The sequence below is a fragment of the Physella acuta genome, unplaced genomic scaffold (assembly GCF_028476545.2).
Source record: "Physella acuta isolate Inbredline_101_S28 unplaced genomic scaffold, ASM2847654v3 ptg001903l, whole genome shotgun sequence".
In the NCBI taxonomy this organism is placed as follows: Eukaryota; Metazoa; Mollusca; class Gastropoda; family Physidae; genus Physella; species Physella acuta.
Genome location: NW_026733408.1, coordinates 157,801 through 178,535, shown reverse-complemented (window position 1 = coordinate 178,535; position 20,735 = coordinate 157,801). Strand labels below are relative to the sequence as shown.

The window sequence follows — 20,735 nt, the reverse complement described above, 5'->3', positions numbered from 1 at the left end:
TTCACTTATTACATAACTTCTTCGATTGTAACTTTAACACAATTGCACTCTTTACTCCTAATTAAAGATGTGCATTACCTGACGCTGATGTGTGTATAGATATGTTCAGGTGTGGGAGATGAACTGCTGACCTCTTGCCACTCGACCCTACCACCCTCTGAAAACATGCATCTACAGAAACTCTAACTAGATCCGTACAACTGTGCCTTGGTTTAGCTTGAGGGCGGCCTGCTTTATTGAAAACCTCTTTGTCACAGGCTACATTTGCGTGGTCCTACGTTTGAGGGTAAATATGCTGAGGTCGTTTAAGGAAGTTTCTGTGCTGAGCACTTGATACAAATACATTCTTTCTTCCGCGGAACACGTAACAATGAACTGGACGAGCTCGACTTAGAGTGCGTTCGATTCTAACAGCTGAAAATAATTAGCATTTTTTTCGAAATCAGAAAAAAAAAGAAACACATAAAACAACTGTTCAAACATCTTATCTGAAATTTTTATTACATAAAATATCATTTAATCATAGACAAGAATGAAATGATTTCAACTACTAATCTGACTTCTCATAAAATAAACTATGAACTAAAACATTATTTTCAACACTCGAAGAAAAAAAAACTTCGTAAATATTTACAAAAGTTTTATGAATATATTTACAATGAAAAAAAAACCAATGTTCTTTTAATAAAAATGAACTATATTTTATCACAGTTTCAAAATAGAGTGTTTAAACACAACTGGTTGATTGAAGATTAGATTACACAACAACTTATGTTAAAATCTTTCAGGTTTCAACTTAAAATACTGTACATGTACACCCAATGGTGTAAGCTGCATGGTTTGAAATAACAAAATACCAACAGGCTAGTTTATATTGGAGTTAAACTTATATTTAAACAAGACGTAAATCAAGGTTGATCAGAGTAAAACATATAGTAATATATTGCAACATTACACCTTGTCTTGTTGAGTGAAAATAACTACAGTAAAACCTCGAATCACTGGCTAACAAAGTTTCAAGACCCAACGAATAGAAAGAAAACTATAAAATGACGTTTAAAGCCGACTTACCCCGCTCTATACATAGCCAAAAAAGTGTTTCCCACAAATATTCCCCAACGCTTTGAGGAAAAATGTATTAAACTTAAATACAATTAACCATTCAATAATATACGTAAGAAAATCACACACAATATATATATATATATATATATATATATATATATATATATATATATATATATATATATATATATATATATATATATATAAATAAATATATATATATATATATGTATATTAGTTATGGGCACTCAACAGCAATTGATGAAGAATGCACAACCCTAATGTCTATAATAACTAATGATACATCAGTCTTACTTGTACAGTACTTATTAAGATAAAGAAAATGACTATTCGTTAATGTTCTACAGGACATGAAGGGCATTACGCTAGCTTTATGACAGATCCCCCCTAAGACTAGGCATTTCTTTCAAAACTTTCCCATAATCAATTATTGCTGCTACCCTGGTTAGAACACTAGTAGTTTACAGCCAGGGGTGCCACTCATTTTTTAAGTGAATCCTGAAAATGAATCCCAAAATTTTACCAATCCTGAAACTAAAATTTGAAATTTTTGAAACCCTGAAACTTAATTCCGCGCGGAATTTCAAAATAAAATGGACTATTATTTCATTATTTTCTGAGACATTTGATTCATATTATGTTCAATTTACATTCCTTTAAAATGGATTTATTTTCTTAGTAACAAGCTTCAAATAAAAATTAATCTTTAAAGGATTGTGCTTACAATAAAATTAGTTTACAATGTTAGTCCCATCTCTAGGCCTACCCCATAATGTGCTATTGAACTTCCCTCCCCCCCCCCCCCCCAGCCAGCTTTTATAACAACTATTTAATTTTTTAGAACTTCCTAGCTTGAGTTAAAGTGTGTAGTCAGCCAACTGTTAAGTAACAAATATTTTGCTAACCTCTATGTCTTGTTATTGAATAATAAGCCCACTATATGCAGACCCTTAATAAGATTGTCACTGTATTAAAATACAGGGTTGACTTACTGTAGCTATTCAAGGCTTTAATTATTAGCAGCCACAACAAAAACCTTAAACCCTGTTTTCCCAATCAACACCAATGGGGTCATCCATAAATGATGTCACGCTTTATTGACGATTTTTACCTCCCACCTCCCCTCGGTCACATATCGTCACAAAAAGCCAGACCCCGCCCTCTAAAATGACGTCACACCTCAGCCTACACCCCCCCCTAAAAATTGCAGTCGAATATTTCTTAAAATACGATATTTTTCCAAAAATCTTGCTTGACCTCTGTCAACATAAGAGTATTTTAATCAATTCTCAATTCCTATTACACTTTATTGAAACAATATTCTAAAACGCGAAATAACGGCTAAAATTCGTTTTCTAACATATCTTTTGGTTAATGCAAAAGTGTGATGTCACACCATCTGAACCCCTCCCCCTCATGACAAAATTACGAACCCCCTTCCCCCTACGAGTGTTACATCATTTATGAACGACCCCAATGCCCCCACCTTTGATATACATGATCGTGAAATATCGTGGAAGTTTTAAGTTCATGTCGCGGAATAACAAAATTAAGTTAATTTTAAAAATAATTTTAGAAGTAACTACGCTAGTAATACTCATGTCAGAGATGTAGCCGCCCGACTAAGTGAAAAGCTGATTTTTTTTTTACAAGCGGTTGGGAGGGGGCAGTGATAGCGGCTATTTTCTCAGACGCGGTACTTCAAGGTTTTTTAAACATTTCAATGACGTTTTACCAAAGTAAAAAAAAATTAGATGTAGACCCTGCTAGATTGTGTAACTAAATTATAGCAGGCCTACATATTTTGTTTAATGATATAAAACGATGCAGTTCTAGTTTTTTTTCTTGAATCTAGAAGAAGTCCCTTATTAAAAAAATAACCACGTTAAAATTAAACAGCGCTTGTACTTGTAGAACTGCCTTGACCGAGAGACACGACTCAGACTGTGTTTGCGTGGTCTCGTGACGTAGGTCTTACGGTCAGAGCGACCTTGAAGAAGCGGGTAAGAGGTGGTTAAAAAGTGAGGGTAAAGTTGAGTGAAAACAGCACAGTTCTATTTCATACATAAAATAGTCCTTCAAATAGTTTTTTTTTTCTTTTCTTTTGGTAATACCAAATACAAAAAAAACAAAAAAAAATGTTTTGATCGGAGCAAAATCTTTCGGTTGTTTTTTTTTTAAAAGACGATCGGCGATGCTAGTGAGCTAGATCTAGTAATTGTAGGATTTAGTTGTTTTTATTACACAGCCTAGCGATATCCCATTGATGACATCACGTAAATAATGCGAGTTTTACCCCCAACCCATATAGTCATAAATAGCCAGACAACCACACCACGACTGACATCAAAAAGTTCCGTCTACAGCCTCACCCATCTGATACAGCCCATTTGTATTTGGTCCTTGGCGCACGCGTGAGATTGTTGCTGACGTCATTTACTATTCATTTTTTTCGGAAAAGGTCATTAGCGGGAGTGTTGACGATAAAAACGATTTTTACAATGCCAAAATTTTCAAGCTTAAAACGATCTAAATTTTTTTTTTTAAACTGCAAACCCGGAAATTTTCAAACTCAAATCTTGCGAATCCGGAAAGGGAAAAAAATATGATTCTCCAATCCGGAAATCCGGGATATCCCGGAAAAGTGGCACCCCTGTTACAGCTACAGTTTATAAAACAATGAATGCATGCAGCAAATGAGTGAGGGGGTACCATTAGAGGTACGCGAGGACGTCCGGTGAAACGTGAAACAAGATAGTTACTACTGTATAACAGGTGGGGAGAAGGGCAAAAGGCCGACATTTGAAATGCTTTATAGTCTGCCGGCCTTCTGTCCAATCGGCCATTTTGATGTCGGTCTTTTGTCGTGTCGGCTTTTGGTACGTGTCGGCCCGTTTTCCTATTGGGCTTTTTCCAGGTGTTGGCTATTTGACCGTGTCGGCTTTTTATCTGTGTCGGCTATTTGATCGTGTCGGCTTTTATTCCGGACCCGAACAGGTGTTCTGTGCCAGCAACACTACAGGTAACAGGGTTGACACGACACTACAGGTAACACGGTTGAGACGACACTACAGGTAACAGGGTTGGGACGACACTACAGGTAACATGGTTGAGACGACACTACAGGTAACATGGTTGAGATGACACTACAGGTAACAGGGTTGAGGCGACACTACAGGTAACATGGTTGAGGCGACACTACAGGTAACATGGTTGAGATGACACTACAGGTAACAGGGTTGAGGCGACACTACAGGTAACATGGTTGAGACGACACTACAGGTAACATGGTTGAGATGACACTACAGGTAACAGGGTTGAGGCGACACTACAGGTAACAGGGTTGAGACGACACTATAGGTAACATGGTTGAGACGACACTACAGGTAACATGGTTGAGACGACACTACAGGTAACAGTGTTGAGAGGACACTACAGGTAACATGGTTGAGATGACACTACAGGTAACAGGGTTGAGACGACACTATAGGTAACATGGTTGAGACGACACTACAGGTAACATGGTTGAGACGACACTACAGGTAACAGTGTTGAGACGACACTACAGGTAACATGGTTGAGACGACACTATAGGTAACATGGTTGAGACGACACTACAGGTAACACGGTTGAGACGACACTATAGGTAACATGGTTGAGACGACACTACAGGTAACACCGTTGAGACGACACTACAGGTAACAGGGTTGAGAGAAGCTGCTTGATGCCAGAGATGCCACGGCCGAGTAGGTGGAGGCCACGCCTGCTATGGTTCCTATGGCGATGATCTCAAAACAGGCGACCTTCTCGTGGAGAGGGGCCTCTCTGGAACATCAACATACACTGGTAAACATACAGTATCACGGTATGATAAATATACACGCACCGATACAGTGCGATGTATATATATATATATATATATATATATATATATATATATATATATATATATATATATATATATATATATATATATATATATATATATATAAATTTATATATATATATATATATATATATATATATATATATATATATATATATATATATATATATGTCAAAGCAGTATAATGAAGACACATACACCTATGTAGTATGTAGTAGCCAATTTAAGAATAATGAATAGCATTCGCGAATAATACTATAAGAGGTGACTACATATACGAACATAAATTACAACACAACACAGTTATTAATACGAGAGTTATTTTTTCCATTAGAGAAACTGTACAAACAAATATATCCTTCTAGTTGGTTCTTTCATAAGCCATAACTAACTCCGTGAATTAATTCTCACTAACTGATTCGACACCAAGTTAATTATCTCGCGGTAATTATCCTAATTAGGTTTGAGGCGATGTACTCACACTTTGTCCCAGCTTCCCTCCATGGAGCAGAGCTTCAGGTAGAAGACAGGTGGGAGCACGTAGGCCAGCAGCGTGGTAGTCGAGCCACCGACCAGAGACAAGATGGCGCCGAAGTGAGGCACTGACTCGGCCACGAACAGGGTGACCCCCATCATCAAGGTTCTAAATATAACTCGCTTGTAGCCGAAACCTTAGAGAAGAGTAGTTAAGAGATTAAGATAATTCATGATTTAAACACGGAGTATTATTTCTTCAAAAACATGAATTCGGATTGCAATTTAAAACACGCTGTTTCACTTTTCATTAATGCGCGTTTTTACAGCGTTTCAATGTTGAAAAATGTAATTATCTTACGTTAAACAAAATTAAAATATTAACTTAAGTACATTAAGGTATTAAATTGTATTAGTAGCTTCCCATTTAAAACCTTAAACGATCTAAGGGAGACAACCAGTAAAAATGTTGTCCCAAATAGTTAAAAGAAAAAGAAAATCAGTAGTAATGAAAATGATAAGCAGGGCATTGCTTTTATCTTCTGAAACACGAATATTTAAATTTGCAAACAACTATGTGTTTAATTATTAAAATACTGGATAGCAGAATTATCAATTTATTTTAATTGAAATGTATAAAACCAGTAATAAATATTGTAATTATTTAATATATTTAGTTTTGAATGTTGCTTTTCATTAATTAGTAAAATAGGCTGACTAACCAAAAGTATCATTCACATTTTAAATCGGAAAATAAATACATAAATAAATAAAATCAAATTTTTAATCCCTTTCACTCCCCCCCCCCCCCCCCCCCAACCAACCGGGCTGTCGGATAAATCAAGGGCAGCGTACGCTCATCGCCAGAGGTCAATTTTGTGTCATGGAAAATTTTGAAATGATAGTATGCGTATTACAGAGACCCTTTTCCCACGGTCGTTGGTGTTTCTGGCCATGGGTAGCTACAATGTCAACTTTTGACTTCGCAGCTGAGGATGGAGCAGAGTAAACTAAGCAGTCAAAAGAAACAGTTGCACACCTTACTTAAGTCTAGTTCTTACTAACTATAAAATTGATGTTCATGTCTTTGAAGCTGTGTAAAGCTACCAAATAAATTATTATTACTATTTTTAATGTTTAAAATAAATAAATAATTTTTTTTTAAAAATGTGGGATGGCTGCTATAGATATAGATGTTTGAAAGGGAAGAATGTGAGATTTGATGTGCCTCATTGTAATCAACATAACTTTTTCCGGCTGCTTAAAATTTGTATCATTTTAATTTTCTGTAATCCCAAATTTATTTCAGCTCTACTTTAAAGCCCAAACCCCCCTCAGCCCATGGAAAAAAATCCAGTGAATCATCATTTAATTACACATTAGCATCTTCAGGTTTTTTTAAATAAAAATTGTAATTATAAGTTTTGTGTTAGATCGATGTATGAGTAAACCATCTTTAAAGAATAAAGGTAGGCTACAAGTAAGCAACAAGTATTACTATCGTAAATCTGTATCAGTCCTCGCAAGTCGATGATGAAAACTGTAATACTAAAGCGAACATGCAAGGCAAACTGACGCTGTAAATTACGTGTCTGAGGCGAACAAAAAAATGTTCATGTTTTAAAACGAGTGTGGATTCTAGTCGACCTCTATTAAATAAATATTAACTGTGATTTGGTAAATGTACACACTTATATTACTAGGTCATCGCCGCCTCGATCGAAAAGTTTCATCGTTGACTAAACAATAAACTACTGTTACTTGTTTACTCTTCTATCCGTCTTTTAGTCTTAGTATGATTATATCTGTTCACAACTCAGGTCACATAAGGGGGTAGGTGAGAGGAGGTGCCAGGAGGTGCCAAGAGTTTGGCTCTTTAAGGGGATAAGCAGTGGCAGCACTGACTCAGGATGGACAATGGTCAAGTAAGTTACGTATAGGCTGCAGATAAAATAGCGTTTACAATGACACAACTACTAGTGATGAGTTACAAAGTCCAATGTCATCTATAACAGTGTTTCTTCCAGACTTTTTTCTCCGGGGGGGGGGGGGGGGGGCGGTAGACTTTCTTCGGGGGGAGGACACCGTTGAAAGTATATATTTTCTATATAAATTATATAAATTTCATTTTGTTCGGGGGGGGGGGGGGGGCGAAGAAACTCTGATCTATTAACTAGAAATTAAAGTATTTACTTTGCCGCAGAAGAATATTAATTCGTTGATTATTGTCATTAAACTTTCGCATTTCGATTTTGGACAGTATTTGAATACCAAACATCTTCTAGAATTAAGCCAAAAACAAAAAAGGAACTTATTCCAACCAATATACTATTTCCTTCATACGTAATGTTTAGTAATATATATATATATATATATATATATATATATATATATATATATATATATATATATATATATATATATATATATATATATATATATATTGTTACGACCACCTGGTGTTTAACCTGGGCTGACCCATATGTTGGGGTAGCGATCTCACGCTCATCCATCAACCTGGCGGTGGTCAGAGGCTGACCAGTGCTGGCCGTGAGAACCTTTGGGCCGTGACGGCCACACCGGATTGGGTACCACGCTGTGGGCAATGCATACCTGGTGTCTTGGGGGACTCGGCTATTAACGTGGCCAACAGCCCATAAATTACCTGGTGACACCACGGGCTGACCGTTGATGCTTGATCTAGGCTAGTGACGGTCCGTGTTTTACGGCTGGGAAAACCTTCCAGTTCGCACAGGGCCGAGATGGACGGTCATGTCCTGACCTGACCTGACCTGGGGGTCAGGCTCGATTAACAAGGTTCCCACACTAGTCTGGGACGACTTGAGTACTTTAGGAGGGTAGACCGGAGACTAGGGGGACACTCTCGACAGACTCTCGGGACAGACACACGAAGACGGACGTACTCGTCTCGGATAGCTAGGCTTAGGGGAGACAGACATGGGGTCGTCTCTGTGAGCTAGTGGAAAGCCACGACATGTTTTAGACTTAGGCTAGGCTAGACGGTTAGGGACAAGTAGGGTAGTCGTACTAAGTACTTTAGTTGTTGTAGATAGTTGTGTATTTTTCCTATTGTGTTCCATGTGGTGGCGGGTTAATGTTAGATGTTGTATTTTGTGGCGAATAAATAGAGATTACTGAAGTTGGCTTTTATTTATTTTTATTTTCTTCTTCTTGTTTACGATCCCCTGACTAGTTCGAAAGGATTAGAGAAGGGGGTGCGTAACAATTGGCGGCTAGAGTCCGGGATAGGACAGACAACGAGTTGAATAGTTTCTTTTGATGCCATTTTCAGTTGGGGGCTCACGAGCTTGTGTTTTAGTTTTAAGTTTTATGAGTAGTGAGAGTAAAGTTGTTCACGGAATCAGGAGAGTTTTCCAAACATTGAGTAAGTAGCGAGCTTATCACCTTTGTATTGACACTGAGTTTATTTTGCTTGATTTTTATGTTGGTCCAGTAGAGCTGGAATTTTTTTTGTTGATTCAGTATAGCTGGAGGGATTAATGCCCAGTATACTCGAATATTTTTGTGTGGTCCAGTGGAACTGGAGTGTTCGGGTTTATTCAGTACAGCTGGAGGGTCATTCCCAGGTACGTGAATAAATTCGTAATTTTTATTTGGTTTGCTCAGTATAGCTGGAGGGTCAATTCCCAGTATACGTGAGTAAATCGTTTGTGATCCAGTGTAGCTGGATATCTTAGTTTGGTTGGCCCAGTATAGCTGGTGTCTACCTATTTAAAGTGTCAAAGGTGATAGCCGTACTTTTAATGTTTAAGTTAAAGTTTTTGTTGTGAGCCACATTTTTTAGTAGTTAACCGCCACCATTTAGCTGGATAAGTTCCGTAAGTGTGAATCATGGACGTAATGAGTTTTATTGAGTGTCCAACTCTAGAAGTTTTAGACAGGTTTTGTCGCTTAGAGTTGTTGTGTCTAGTTGAGCAGCTAGGACTAGAGGTTGATGTCTCGGATAGAGATAGAGTTCTACGAGATCATATTTGTGTTGAGTTGGTAAATACAGGTAGATTAGAGGAGGAGTGTCTAGACTCTATAGAATATTATGAGATCGGGCGTATTAGGGTTGAAGAAATTGAGAGAAAGTTTCAAGTTAAGTTGTTAGAGATCGCGAGAGAAAAAGAGGATAAGTTGTTAGAGATCAGGAGGGATATATTCATGTCAGAATCTTGGAAGGAAATTAACATTAAAAGTTTAGAGAAACTGTTCGGGCATGAAGTTAAACTATTAGAGATCAGGAGGGAACGGGATTTACTTAGGCTATGGGAGGAGGCGCATCTTAGTGGGTTGTTTGACTTTCCAGAATCTGTCTCTGTTTTCTCTCAGGCTAGTGTAGTAGTTTCCGAGGATCGGTATAGAGATGAAGATAGTTTGTTGTCTGATAGAGTAGGTAGTGAGTTTTGTCAGTCTCAGACTAAGGCTGCCACTAGCTTTGGCTCAGTCCCTGAAGTCGACTCTAACCTAGCAGAATCAGCACAAACGTCAAAACGTGCTGATAGCTTACGAGTCGAAAGTTGTCTGCCGACAAGTACTGAAGGCAGTCAGCAAATTATTGGTTTAGATAAAATCACGGCGACCACTCTGTTATTGGCCAGTCATGAAAAGGGGCTGTCAATATCTGACCCAGTGGATACAACCACCGATGATATAACGGCAACCACTCTGATGTTGACCAGTCATGAAAAGGGGCAGTCAATATCAGAACCAGTGGTTACAACCCCCGCTGAAATCACGGTAACCACCGAGAGAGTGAATACCCATGAGAACAGGCTGTCCTCGTCTGAACCTGAACCAGTAACTGTATCTGATCAAGACCTTACTACTTGTGGTCTTGAAGGCGTCATGACCTCACCTGGAGGTCACGTGGATGGTGTTCTACATCCAGAGATAGACGAGTCAACGAATCTTTTGCCAGCCTCGGTAACAGACGAAATTGTTACCCATTGTCTTGGAGGTGAGCCTAACACGGGCTGTCCTCCCATGATCCCAGCAGTATTTGATTTCTCCCCGACCAAGTCCAGCAACCTGGAGGCCATGACCTCACCTGGAGGTCACGTGGATGGTGTTTTACATCCAGAGATCGAGGAGACGGTGAATCTTTTGTCCGCGTCGGCGACGAGCCAAGTCATTACCTCTTGTTTTGGAGTTGAGCCTAACTCAGGCTTCCCTCCCCTTATCTCGGAGCTGATTTATTGTTCTTTGACCGACCCGGGGAAGATCGGTAATGTGACCTCAGCGGGTCACACTTCTCCCGTCAACCGAGAATGTGTACATGTGAGCGCATATCACCTCACTTTCACAGAGACGGGGCGTGAAATCGACCTCTCTTTGTGCGGCTCGGTGTATTTGTTGTGGGCGGATAATATCTCCGTCACTAAAATTGTGCTGCGACGTTATAAAGTTCGGCTAAAGATTTATATTTACGAACTCATGATGACCCGCAAGACGGAAACATAAGGACAATGTGTACCTTTGAGTTTCAAGCCTGTTATAGAACTGTTTCCTATATTGACTGTTTCATGTTTTCCCAGGATGCAAGTGTTCTAATCAAAATGAACTGTTTTTAGGCTTAAAGAATGTACCTTTTACATGTCTTGTTTGAAAAAAAAAATTGTTATTAATGTTTTACATGCTGTTGAATTCGTGACAGTTTTTAATTGTATTGACAAGTTTTGTTGACTGATGACGTAACTATCAGTAAAACGAAGACTGTTGGTTTTCAATCTTAGCATTATTTGCGACAGTGACACATGTGTTGCAGATTTGCTGTTTTATTTACTTTGATGTCTATGTTTGATGACATTGTGTTTGGGGTATTTAGTCAAACTTGCTATTGTGACTAAATCATTCACGTTTCTTATCTTTTTAGTAATGATTATGTTAAATGGATTTAGTCCCATTTAGGTTTATTCTGGGACTTTTGAGGAATTGTGAGATTGGTATGGTTGTCTAGTAAGAGAGGTTCAATTAATTCACCATGTGGTGGCGAATTAATTTCTTGAAGGGTGGGGGTGTTACGACCACCTGGTGTTTAACCTGGGCTGACCCATATGTTGGGGTAGCGATCTCACGCTCATCCATCAACCTGGCGGTGGTCAGAGGCTGACCAGTGCTGGCCGTGAGAACATTTGGGCCGTGACGGCCACACCGGATTGGGTACCACGCTGTGGGCAATGCATACCTGGTGTCTTGGGGGACTCGGCTATTAACGTGGCCAACAGCCCATAAATTACCTGGTGACACCACGGGCTGACCGTTGATGCTTGATCTAGGCTAGTGACGGTCCGTGTTTTACGGCTGGGAAAACCTTCCAGTTCGCACAGGGCCGAGATGGACGGTCATGTCCTGACCTGACCTGACCTGGGGGTCAGGCTCGATTAACAAGGTTCCCACACTAGTCTGGGACGACTTGAGTACTTTAGGAGGGTAGACCGGAGACTAGGGGGACACTCTCGACAGACTCTCGGGACAGACACACGAAGACGGACGTACTCGTCTCGGATAGCTAGGCTTAGGGGAGACAGACATGGGGTCGTCTCTGTGAGCTAGTGGAAAGCCACGACATGTTTTAGACTTAGGCTAGGCTAGACGGTTAGGGACAAGTAGGGTAGTCGTACTAAGTACTTTAGTTGTTGTAGATAGTTGTGTATTTTTCCTATTGTGTTCCATGTGGTGGCGGGTTAATGTTAGATGTTGTATTTTGTGGCGAATAAATAGAGATTACTGAAGTTGGCTTTTATTTATTTTTATTTTCTTCTTCTTGTTTACGATCCCCTGACTAGTTCGAAAGGATTAGAGAAGGGGGTGCGTAACAATATATATATATATATATATATATATATATATATATGTGTGTGTGTGTGTGTGTGTGTGTGTTTGTGTGTACGTGTGTGCTTGTGTGTGTGTGTGTGTGTACAGGAATACCGTACCGGTGGGTATATTGAGCAGCTCCTCACACTCCTGACACACGGGGTTGATGACGATGATGAAGCTGCAGATGAGGTGAAGGGTGATGAGGATCTCGACGACGTACAGCATAGGACCCTGGGAGACGCTCTGCAGGACATTGTCCTGCGTGTTTATACCGTAGACCACGTAGCCGCTTACGGCAACGGGCAGATACATCAGTAACACGACTGTAATAAAAACGGCATTGTTTATTCCACATTATGTGGCAGAGTTAAATAAAGAAGATATACTATAAGGGAACACTTTTTGATGCTAGTTTGTTTAATAAAATGGGAACAGTAATACAGGTGTAAGCAAATTATGTTATGGGGTGGGGGATTAAAATCCCCCCCCCACCCAAACACACACACCCCTATATATATATATATATATATATATATATATATATATATATATATATATATATATATATATATATATATATATATATATATATATATATATATATATGGGGGTATGTCTTACTTCACTTTCCTGTAACTCCCACTGCCAACTCCGCTGCTGTTATAGCCTTATTTTCATTATACTCAATTAGTAATTAAGTTCTATGGCTAGACTTAAATTCAGATATAGTAAAAGAAACGTTAATACTGAGCGTTTTAAAATGTATCTTGTCTATAAAATAAGGGGCATAAGATCGCTCGCTTTAAGATAGTTTCCGAAAACATTCTGAAGCATCCATACATCTCTACTGAATAAAACTAAGACTTTTTAAAAAAAATATTATTAAATCTTTTAAAAGTAGATTTTATTTGTACTCACTCAAATACGAGATGAAGATGGCTCGCCCAAACTTCTCTGGATTCTTCATGTCCGCCTGGAACGTTGGGAAGGCTGGATGGCCACCAAAGGCGAAACAGATGGTGCCGAACGCGAAGAAAAATCCCTTGAACTCGATGTTGGGGTAGAATGCTGGGGGACCGTCATGGCCGTCCATGATGATGTTGGCCAGTACAACACAGCAGGCGATGCTGGTGGCTACCACGGCACCCACTGCTATAGGCCTGGGGTAGGGTGTGGGGGGGGGGATATTGTAGATATTGTCTTAATATTTCAGTACAGGGTGGGGGAAACATGCTCAGATAACGTCTTAATAGTTCAGTACTGGGAGGGAAGAAATATTTTAGATAACGTCTTAATAGTTGAGTACTAGGAGGGAAGAAAAACTTCAGATGTCTTATTGTAAACATTTCAGTACAGGGAGAAAAGAAATAGTGTAGATATTGTCTTAATATTTCAGTAAAGGGAGGGGGAAAAATAGCTCAGATAACGTCTTAACACTTCAGTACAGGGAGAGAAGAAATATTTTAGATATTGTCTTAATACTTCAGTACACGGAGGGAAGAAATACTTCAGATATTATCCTAAGACCTCAGTTCGACGGGGAGGGGTTAAAAATCGAGAAAGTTCCCAAAAAGCATGACCCCGTATTTCATGCACCCAGAAAAAGTAATCGATCCTGTTCAACAGTCTCCCAGGGTATCCCATGAGAAGGCAACAGTACCCCAGGTTGTTACCCACCAAAAATCTTTGGGTGCCCCACCAGATAGAGAGTTACACACCAAAAATCTTTGGGCGTCCCCAGCCAGGTGAGGGGCAGCAGCGCCCCAGCCACGATGATGAGCCAGTAGCAGAAGGAGATGTCTCTGCCGGCGTCCTTGACCAGGGACTGGATGTTCTGGGAGGACAGAAGCAGGAACACCACGGACACACCAAACAGGGTGAAGTTGATGGCGCACGACACGATCAGCCTGAGAAGACACGTTTGTTTCAATTTATGTTGAATAGAGGAAATGGCATTGGGTACATTACTCAAATATTTTAATTTTTTTTTTTTTTAATTTGAGGAGAAATTAAATACATAGAAAGTGTATTATTTAACTTCAAAATAAGTACAACATTTTATGGATTAGCTAGGCGTTAATAAATTTGCCCTCACACAATAAAGTTATCTGCATATAACAACGTATTTAAGAAGAACGTTTTGCTGATGTTTCTGACTTTAAAATATAAATCGTCTCATGGAAAGTACACAAACACACCACTGAACTAACTAGATGATTGTGACGCAGAGATGTGTATGTAATGATGGCAGTATACCTGATCTGACTAATGGTAAATTAGGACAGAGACAGTTGTGAGTTGATTCAGGATATTGTATGGATAGCTTGTATTTACGATGTACGATATGAGTTAGAGAGTAGGCCTACTTGCTATTTGAATTGTGTGTTGTGATAAATATAGTGCAGTGCGAGGATGGCGTAGCAGACAAGACGATGTATATATAGCATATAGCTCCATAGTCTAATAGACCTATCGAAGGGATTGCCGAAAAAAGGAAACCAGAGTTGGTAATCCTACCCTTTTTTATTTTGGAGTAATCTCTGCTAGGTGGAGCCTAATCTGCCCGAAGGTTCGAACTCAGGACTTTCGGGTAAGCAACCATTCCAATCTGCCCGACCACTCCGAAAATGACGTACTCATAAACTTAAAGTGCAGTGTTTTTTTTCTGACATATTTCTACGGGAAAGGGAGCACTTTAAAGATTCAAGGGGGTAGGCTTAAATATTTCCGATGGGCGGGGGGATACTCACTTAGGTATTTAGTTTCTATACAACTTATAACATTTTCCTATATCATTGGTGGAGGGGACAGTAAGCGTTTAGGCGGTGAAAAGGACTACCATTTTTTTTGTCATCAATAAATCCATGTGAGTAGAACCATTGCCCACAAACTGTTGATTGAATTCACGGAACTAAGACATCGCCATCCACAGTCACAAGTTGAAGGGAGACAACAACAGAAGCAACGAAACAAAACAAGAAACATAACCCTGTTATGTTAATATTAGTCATACCTGCCAGGTTTCCCAAAAGTCACCTGTCCTATAGCCGGGTACGGGTATCGTGTCTCCTCCTGATATTCCTCGTACCTGTTCATCACCATCAGCCAGCACTTACCCAGCAGCATGCCGGTATAGGCCGACACAAGGGCACACAGCACGTTCAGCAGGATGCCGATGTAGCCTGGGGGAAAAGATGAAACTTTGTTTATACACAGTGGTTACACACTCTTTTGTATAATAGTGTAAAACTATTCAAAATCACTACTCGAAATGTGTGAACGAAAAAAAAATCCTTCCCTCTTTGTATTAATATTGTGTATAAACTTCGATGAAAATAAAATGTATTTCTGCCCTAATCATCCGTGTACATGGGATCAGTGTTTCTTTCAAACTTTTTTCTCCGGGGGTGGGGCACTTAATATTTTTGTGGGGGGGGGGGGGGGGTGGGACGAAGGCGGACGCAATTTTTTTAAGGGGGGGGGGGGGAGGCGGACACCGGTTAATGTGTATATTTTCTATATAAATTCCAATTCGTCGGGTGGGGGGGGGAAGGGTGGGGGGAAAGGGGTTTAAACTTTCTTGGGGGGGGGGGTGGTGGAAGAGCCTCCCCCGTTCCCGAAGATATGCCTGGAAAAAATTCTGCATGGGATAAACATCAGAGTAAAGTTAGAGAGCTAATTTTTTTATGGGGGCTGAATGATCAATAAGAAAATGTTGGCGAATTGTGTAGCGGCCCGTTGGTGATAACAAAAAACTAAAAAAAAAAACAATTTCCTATTCTTTTTTCCATAATCTAACCGATAGATGGTCCTTATTACAGCTGGGTGGGCTCAGAGGACAACCATAATAGTGGTTTGAGTTCGGAGCTGTGACCTTGACCTTACCTGTGCCCTTCAAGGCTGAGGGCAGCGCCAGCACCCCTGACCCTGCCATCTCGCCAACAGCGAAGACAGCCGTGGTCAGCACGGTCAGCCCATGTTTGTGGTGCCCCTTCAAGTCGCTGTCCTGAGGGAATACAGTTCTGTACATAAACATCATACAGGGAGACAATCCTGGAAAAAACATCTTTTAAAGGGAGGTAATTCTTTCTTGAAGCAAGTACTAAAAACTTGAAAAACATGCCATAAATTAATCTACATTCTAGATCTTGGAAGGGGAGACAACTTTTCACGGGGAGGTAACGCTAACATGATCTTAGTATTGCTAACATAACTATACTTTCGTAAAGGGAGACATGCAGAGGCGTATCCAGGTTTTCGTTGTAAGGGGAGCGAAAAGAGCAAAAAAAGGCGCCGAATTTCTAACACGTTCTATATACGTGTATTATATATATATATATATATATATATATATATATATATATATATATATATATATATATATATATATATATATATATAATATATATATATATATGTATATATATATATATATATATATATATATATATATATATATATATATGTATATATATTATTCGTATACATTATACTTAACACCCCTCTTGCCAAGTGGTACTACCCGTAGAGGTTTTTTTAAACATTGCAATGCATCGTAATAGTTATTTTTAGAATGGCAGACTGATGCAGCTGTTAATACGTGTTGTAAACGTAGACACTACTAGACTAGTACAATAATGCTTTAATTGCTGCATGAAAAGAAATCTTGTGATTTACATAGATGTGCCGACCAAAAATATTTTTTTGACAAATATCGTTGTTTAAAACTTTGAGTTTAAAAAGTTTCCAAAAAGGCGCCACTTTGCTGAAAATGGTCAGAGGGGGAGCGGCAGCTCCCCCTGCTCCCCCCCCCCCCCCCCCCTGCGTACGCTACTGGAGACATGGCTATCATATAATTTTGTAACCTGGGACAATGCAAGAAAAAAACACACAATTACACAGAAGAAATTCGAACAAACCCGACGTAAACCCAACGAAACAAGCCTACCGTTATACTTGTGCGCACGTTAACAAAGGAAAACAAAAACTTACTTCAATGGTGAGAATGGTAGAGGGAAGTTCTAGAGAGCCAAACTATGAAGGGGAAAAGGGAGACTAATGTAGGCCTATAGTATTTGTTATTACCCCTGAGCTGACAAGCCTAGTGATTTCATCAAGACTCGTCATCTCTGAAAAGATAAAATAAAAGGTCAAAGTTATCTGGACAGATACTAGGCCTTCCTTGGAAAATATTACACATTAAAGTTATTTGTATCGGTGTAAAGATTGCAATAGGTTTTTTAACTGATTTCTTTATAAATTTTATGATTATTTTAAGTTATTATCAATTTCTTGTATGTATTTCAATTGTTCTTCACAAAATGTATTGTGTATTTAAACTGTTAAATTTACAAAATGAAATTATATTTTAACTGTTATATTACAGAATGTAATGTGTATTTAACTGTTATATTTTTTTTAAATGTTATATGTGCTTTAACTGTTATATTTGCACAATGTAATGTGTATTTCAACTGTTATGTTTACACAGAATAAAATGTATTTTAACCGAGTTCTATACATGTACAAACAAAACAAGTATCGACAACCCCTGACCCTATTATCAAGTTGCGTGAACTTCCTTGGTATCAAGTGGTCTTTGTGTCTCAGACGTTTTTCGTATTACAATTTATATGGATCACAAGTACTTTAGCCCCTTCGTTTATCACGTGATGAATAAAAAGAATAGTCAAATACCTAGAGACTTAGTTTATTATAACAAGTCTCTACTTGACTCCCAAAACATTCACTAAAACGTGGAGATAGCTCTCGCATTTTTATTGCAATAACATCTGGTAATAAGCCCACTCTCGTCACAATCAACGTAGTGTATTTAACGTAATTTGACTCTACCATAAAACCGTTATTCGCACCTGTGACTGGAGGCCACATTAAGCCAGAACAATGCACCTGATAGAAATTAATCGTCATAAACTAGACTTCATAAACAGGAAAGGCTGTCTGTATCACATATGTCACGTACCTCGCATACTAATCACGAGCTCGCCACACACACACGAATATGGGGAGTTGTCACTCATTAGAAGAGGCAAATCTTGCTCATTTCATTTCAGGTGGAGACAAGTCTAAAACAAGCTTCACTTCTCGAAAGGGACATAAGTCTCGTCAACTGTAGGCCTAAGGGGAGACAAATATTGACTACTATCATCACTGTCAAAGGAGGGTAGGATACTAGGTCTGATTAATACTTCGGGGTGTGCTAAGCAATTCATAATTTAGTCGTCCCACTTCCTGCCCATTCACTTTAATCTGCCAAGAACATAATGATTTTTAATTTAACGTTGATTCTTTGACAACTTCTAAATATATTCCGTGCAACGTGTCTTGTTCAATATTGTATCAGGATAAACTATCCAGCCTGTCGTGTATCATTACTTATTGAATTAAATACAATCATGTCTAATGCATTTGTCTCAGAACTGACGCTGCATTTTCAGACATGTGAGCAGTCTGTTCCTAAGACCATCATCCCATCCCTGTGACTCAATGGTCCATAGGGGGGGGGGGGGAGGGCTTTAATATGTTACACCACCTTCTTCCACGTATTGGCTCAAGGCTGTCTCCACATTGTTTAGGTGGATGCCTGCCTTTGGATCTTTAACGATCGCAGTTTTCCTTTTTGTTTTACTTTTGTCACTAGGGACTTGAGTATTTTCCTTTTCCGTGAGTTAAATGTGTTTTCTGTTGTTTTATTACATGTGAAGGTTTCACCGGCATACTTTACCTTTTTACAAGCTGCTTGCCGATTTTAGGTACCTGTTGATATGGACTACATCCTAGCGAGACGAATTCATTAAATCTAATCGTTATCTCACACTTGGTCTGTATACTCAGTGGCTGACGATACATCCACATTTATTTGTAACATTTTAGTTTTAGTGTGTGATACCACAGTGGCGAACTGTGATCTCCCCCCCCCCCCATATTAAAGAAGGGGTAGCTTTGACCCACCTGTGTTGTTAGCCACAATGTGCGGTACGTTTACCTGTACACCTTGTCACATGTCAATAATCTACTTCATTGGTTAGTTGTTTATATTACTTATATACCTTCAATGTACCTTGCGCATTACGTAAGTTTTAATTTTACCTAAATATGATATAATCTGTAGCTTAAGTTAGAGTATTAAAAAATAAAAAAAACATAGCACAAGCTATTTAAAAATAGAACTAAAACGCAAATTATATACAAACCAGAAGTCGAACGTGTGCACACAACCGGATAGCATACAGTTATGTGCACAGAGGTACGGCGGTTTGACACACGCAGTCATGTGTGACCTGGTTCAAACGACAACACGCAGTCACGTGGTGTCTCACTACACAAGACGTCCGGTGGGCGGTCACATGACCCCATTCGCTGACAAGTGCACTTCACGTCAAGATTACATGACGTAACACAACAGGCAAATCATTGCGATGTGATAACCATCTCAGCAGACGATCCACTGACATCTTTAAGGCCATTCAACCTCCGTACTTTCTCAGTACCGGTACAGAAGCTTAGGACGTAATGGGTTGAGGTGCCCTTTACCCAACAATGACGTGTCAGCTCCTTAGGCTGCGGTTACACTATCCGTCGGCAGACCGAATTTTTTCATCTGACGTCAGGTGTTGTCCAATCTGCCGAAGAGGGGTGCACCCCAGCGGTTACACTGTAGCCCGTCAGAACGTATGTCTGACCACCGGCAGGCATTGGTTTCAAACCAAAAAATCGACGAACAAATGCAGATTCATTTTTTAGCAGAAAACAATGATGCTTCCAAGATTATTTTGCTTAATGAAAAGGAAAGAAAAAAATCATATCGGTAATGTATTTCTCCAAAGAAACGCTTGGTTTTGACATTGAGGCAAGTGTCTTTGTACAGTTAATTCTTATTAAATAAGATATTTTGTTACAGTAACTGAGTAAGTTGAGTAAGGCCTATTCTAAATACCATTAATTATTAGAATTGTATGTTCTATATAATCTATACATTTAAAACAAGTAAAATCTAAGCTATAAATTTGGTTGCAATACCTCAGTAGTGGGGAGTAGATCTAATCTATAACTATAAGGTCTTGATTCTATGTTCTGGCCTGCGTTTAGTGCTAAATTAAAATAATTTCATTTACAGATAGGCCCCTCTCTACAACTGTATTGGCCTACTAATATCGAACTGTCCATTCATCTATCACCACAATTATCTATGAGACATGTGATATTATGTAGAGATGCCTCACTAAAAAGCATGTACCATTACCAACAGCAGCAATGTGCCAAGGCCTTTGAAGACTGAAGACACCATCTGAAGTATTATGGAACATTGATATTTAATTGAAATAAACTTCTTTTTGTTATGTTTGTTTTATTTCTATTATTCATAGATAATAATATAATCATTGGCCGAATCACCTGATCAATATCAATGATTCCTACGAGTTAG

General features: G+C 39.0%; 1 protein-coding gene across 2 annotated transcripts; it reads right to left on the bottom strand.

Moving 5' to 3' along the window:
• Window positions 1-2,563: 2,563 nt before the first annotated feature.
• On the bottom strand, window positions 2,564-19,627 carry LOC131931158 (uncharacterized). Of its 2 annotated transcripts, XM_059287861.1 has the most exons (10): window positions 19,504-19,627; window positions 18,273-18,427; window positions 17,375-17,418; window positions 16,175-16,295; window positions 15,303-15,471; window positions 14,008-14,196; window positions 13,208-13,449; window positions 12,406-12,612; window positions 5,454-5,643; window positions 2,564-4,911 (listed from the first exon to the last, which is right to left on the bottom strand). In XM_059287861.1, exons 2-10 carry the CDS (start codon window positions 18,328-18,330, stop codon window positions 4,779-4,781), a joined length of 1,353 nt encoding a protein of 450 aa, XP_059143844.1. In that variant the 5' UTR covers window positions 18,331-18,427; window positions 19,504-19,627; the 3' UTR covers window positions 2,564-4,778. The 2 variants fall into 2 exon arrangements, with proteins under 2 accessions (XP_059143844.1, XP_059143845.1); XM_059287862.1 differs by lacking the exon at window positions 18,273-18,427 and having other exon boundaries at window positions 19,504-19,594.
• Between the last annotated feature and the right edge of the window lie 1,108 nt (window positions 19,628-20,735).

Coding starts and splice junctions, on each gene's coding strand:
- LOC131931158 (XM_059287861.1), bottom strand. CDS start 18,330: ATGAGTGACAACTCCCCATATTCGTGTGTGTGTGGCGAGCTCGTGATT. Junction 16,296..17,374: donor CTAGGCTTGTCAGCTCAGGG/GTAATAACAAAT, acceptor GTATTCCCTCAG/GACAGCGACTTGAAGGGGCA. Junction 15,472..16,174: donor CTCAGCCTTGAAGGGCACAG/GTAAGGTCAAGG, acceptor CTTTTCCCCCAG/GCTACATCGGCATCCTGCTG.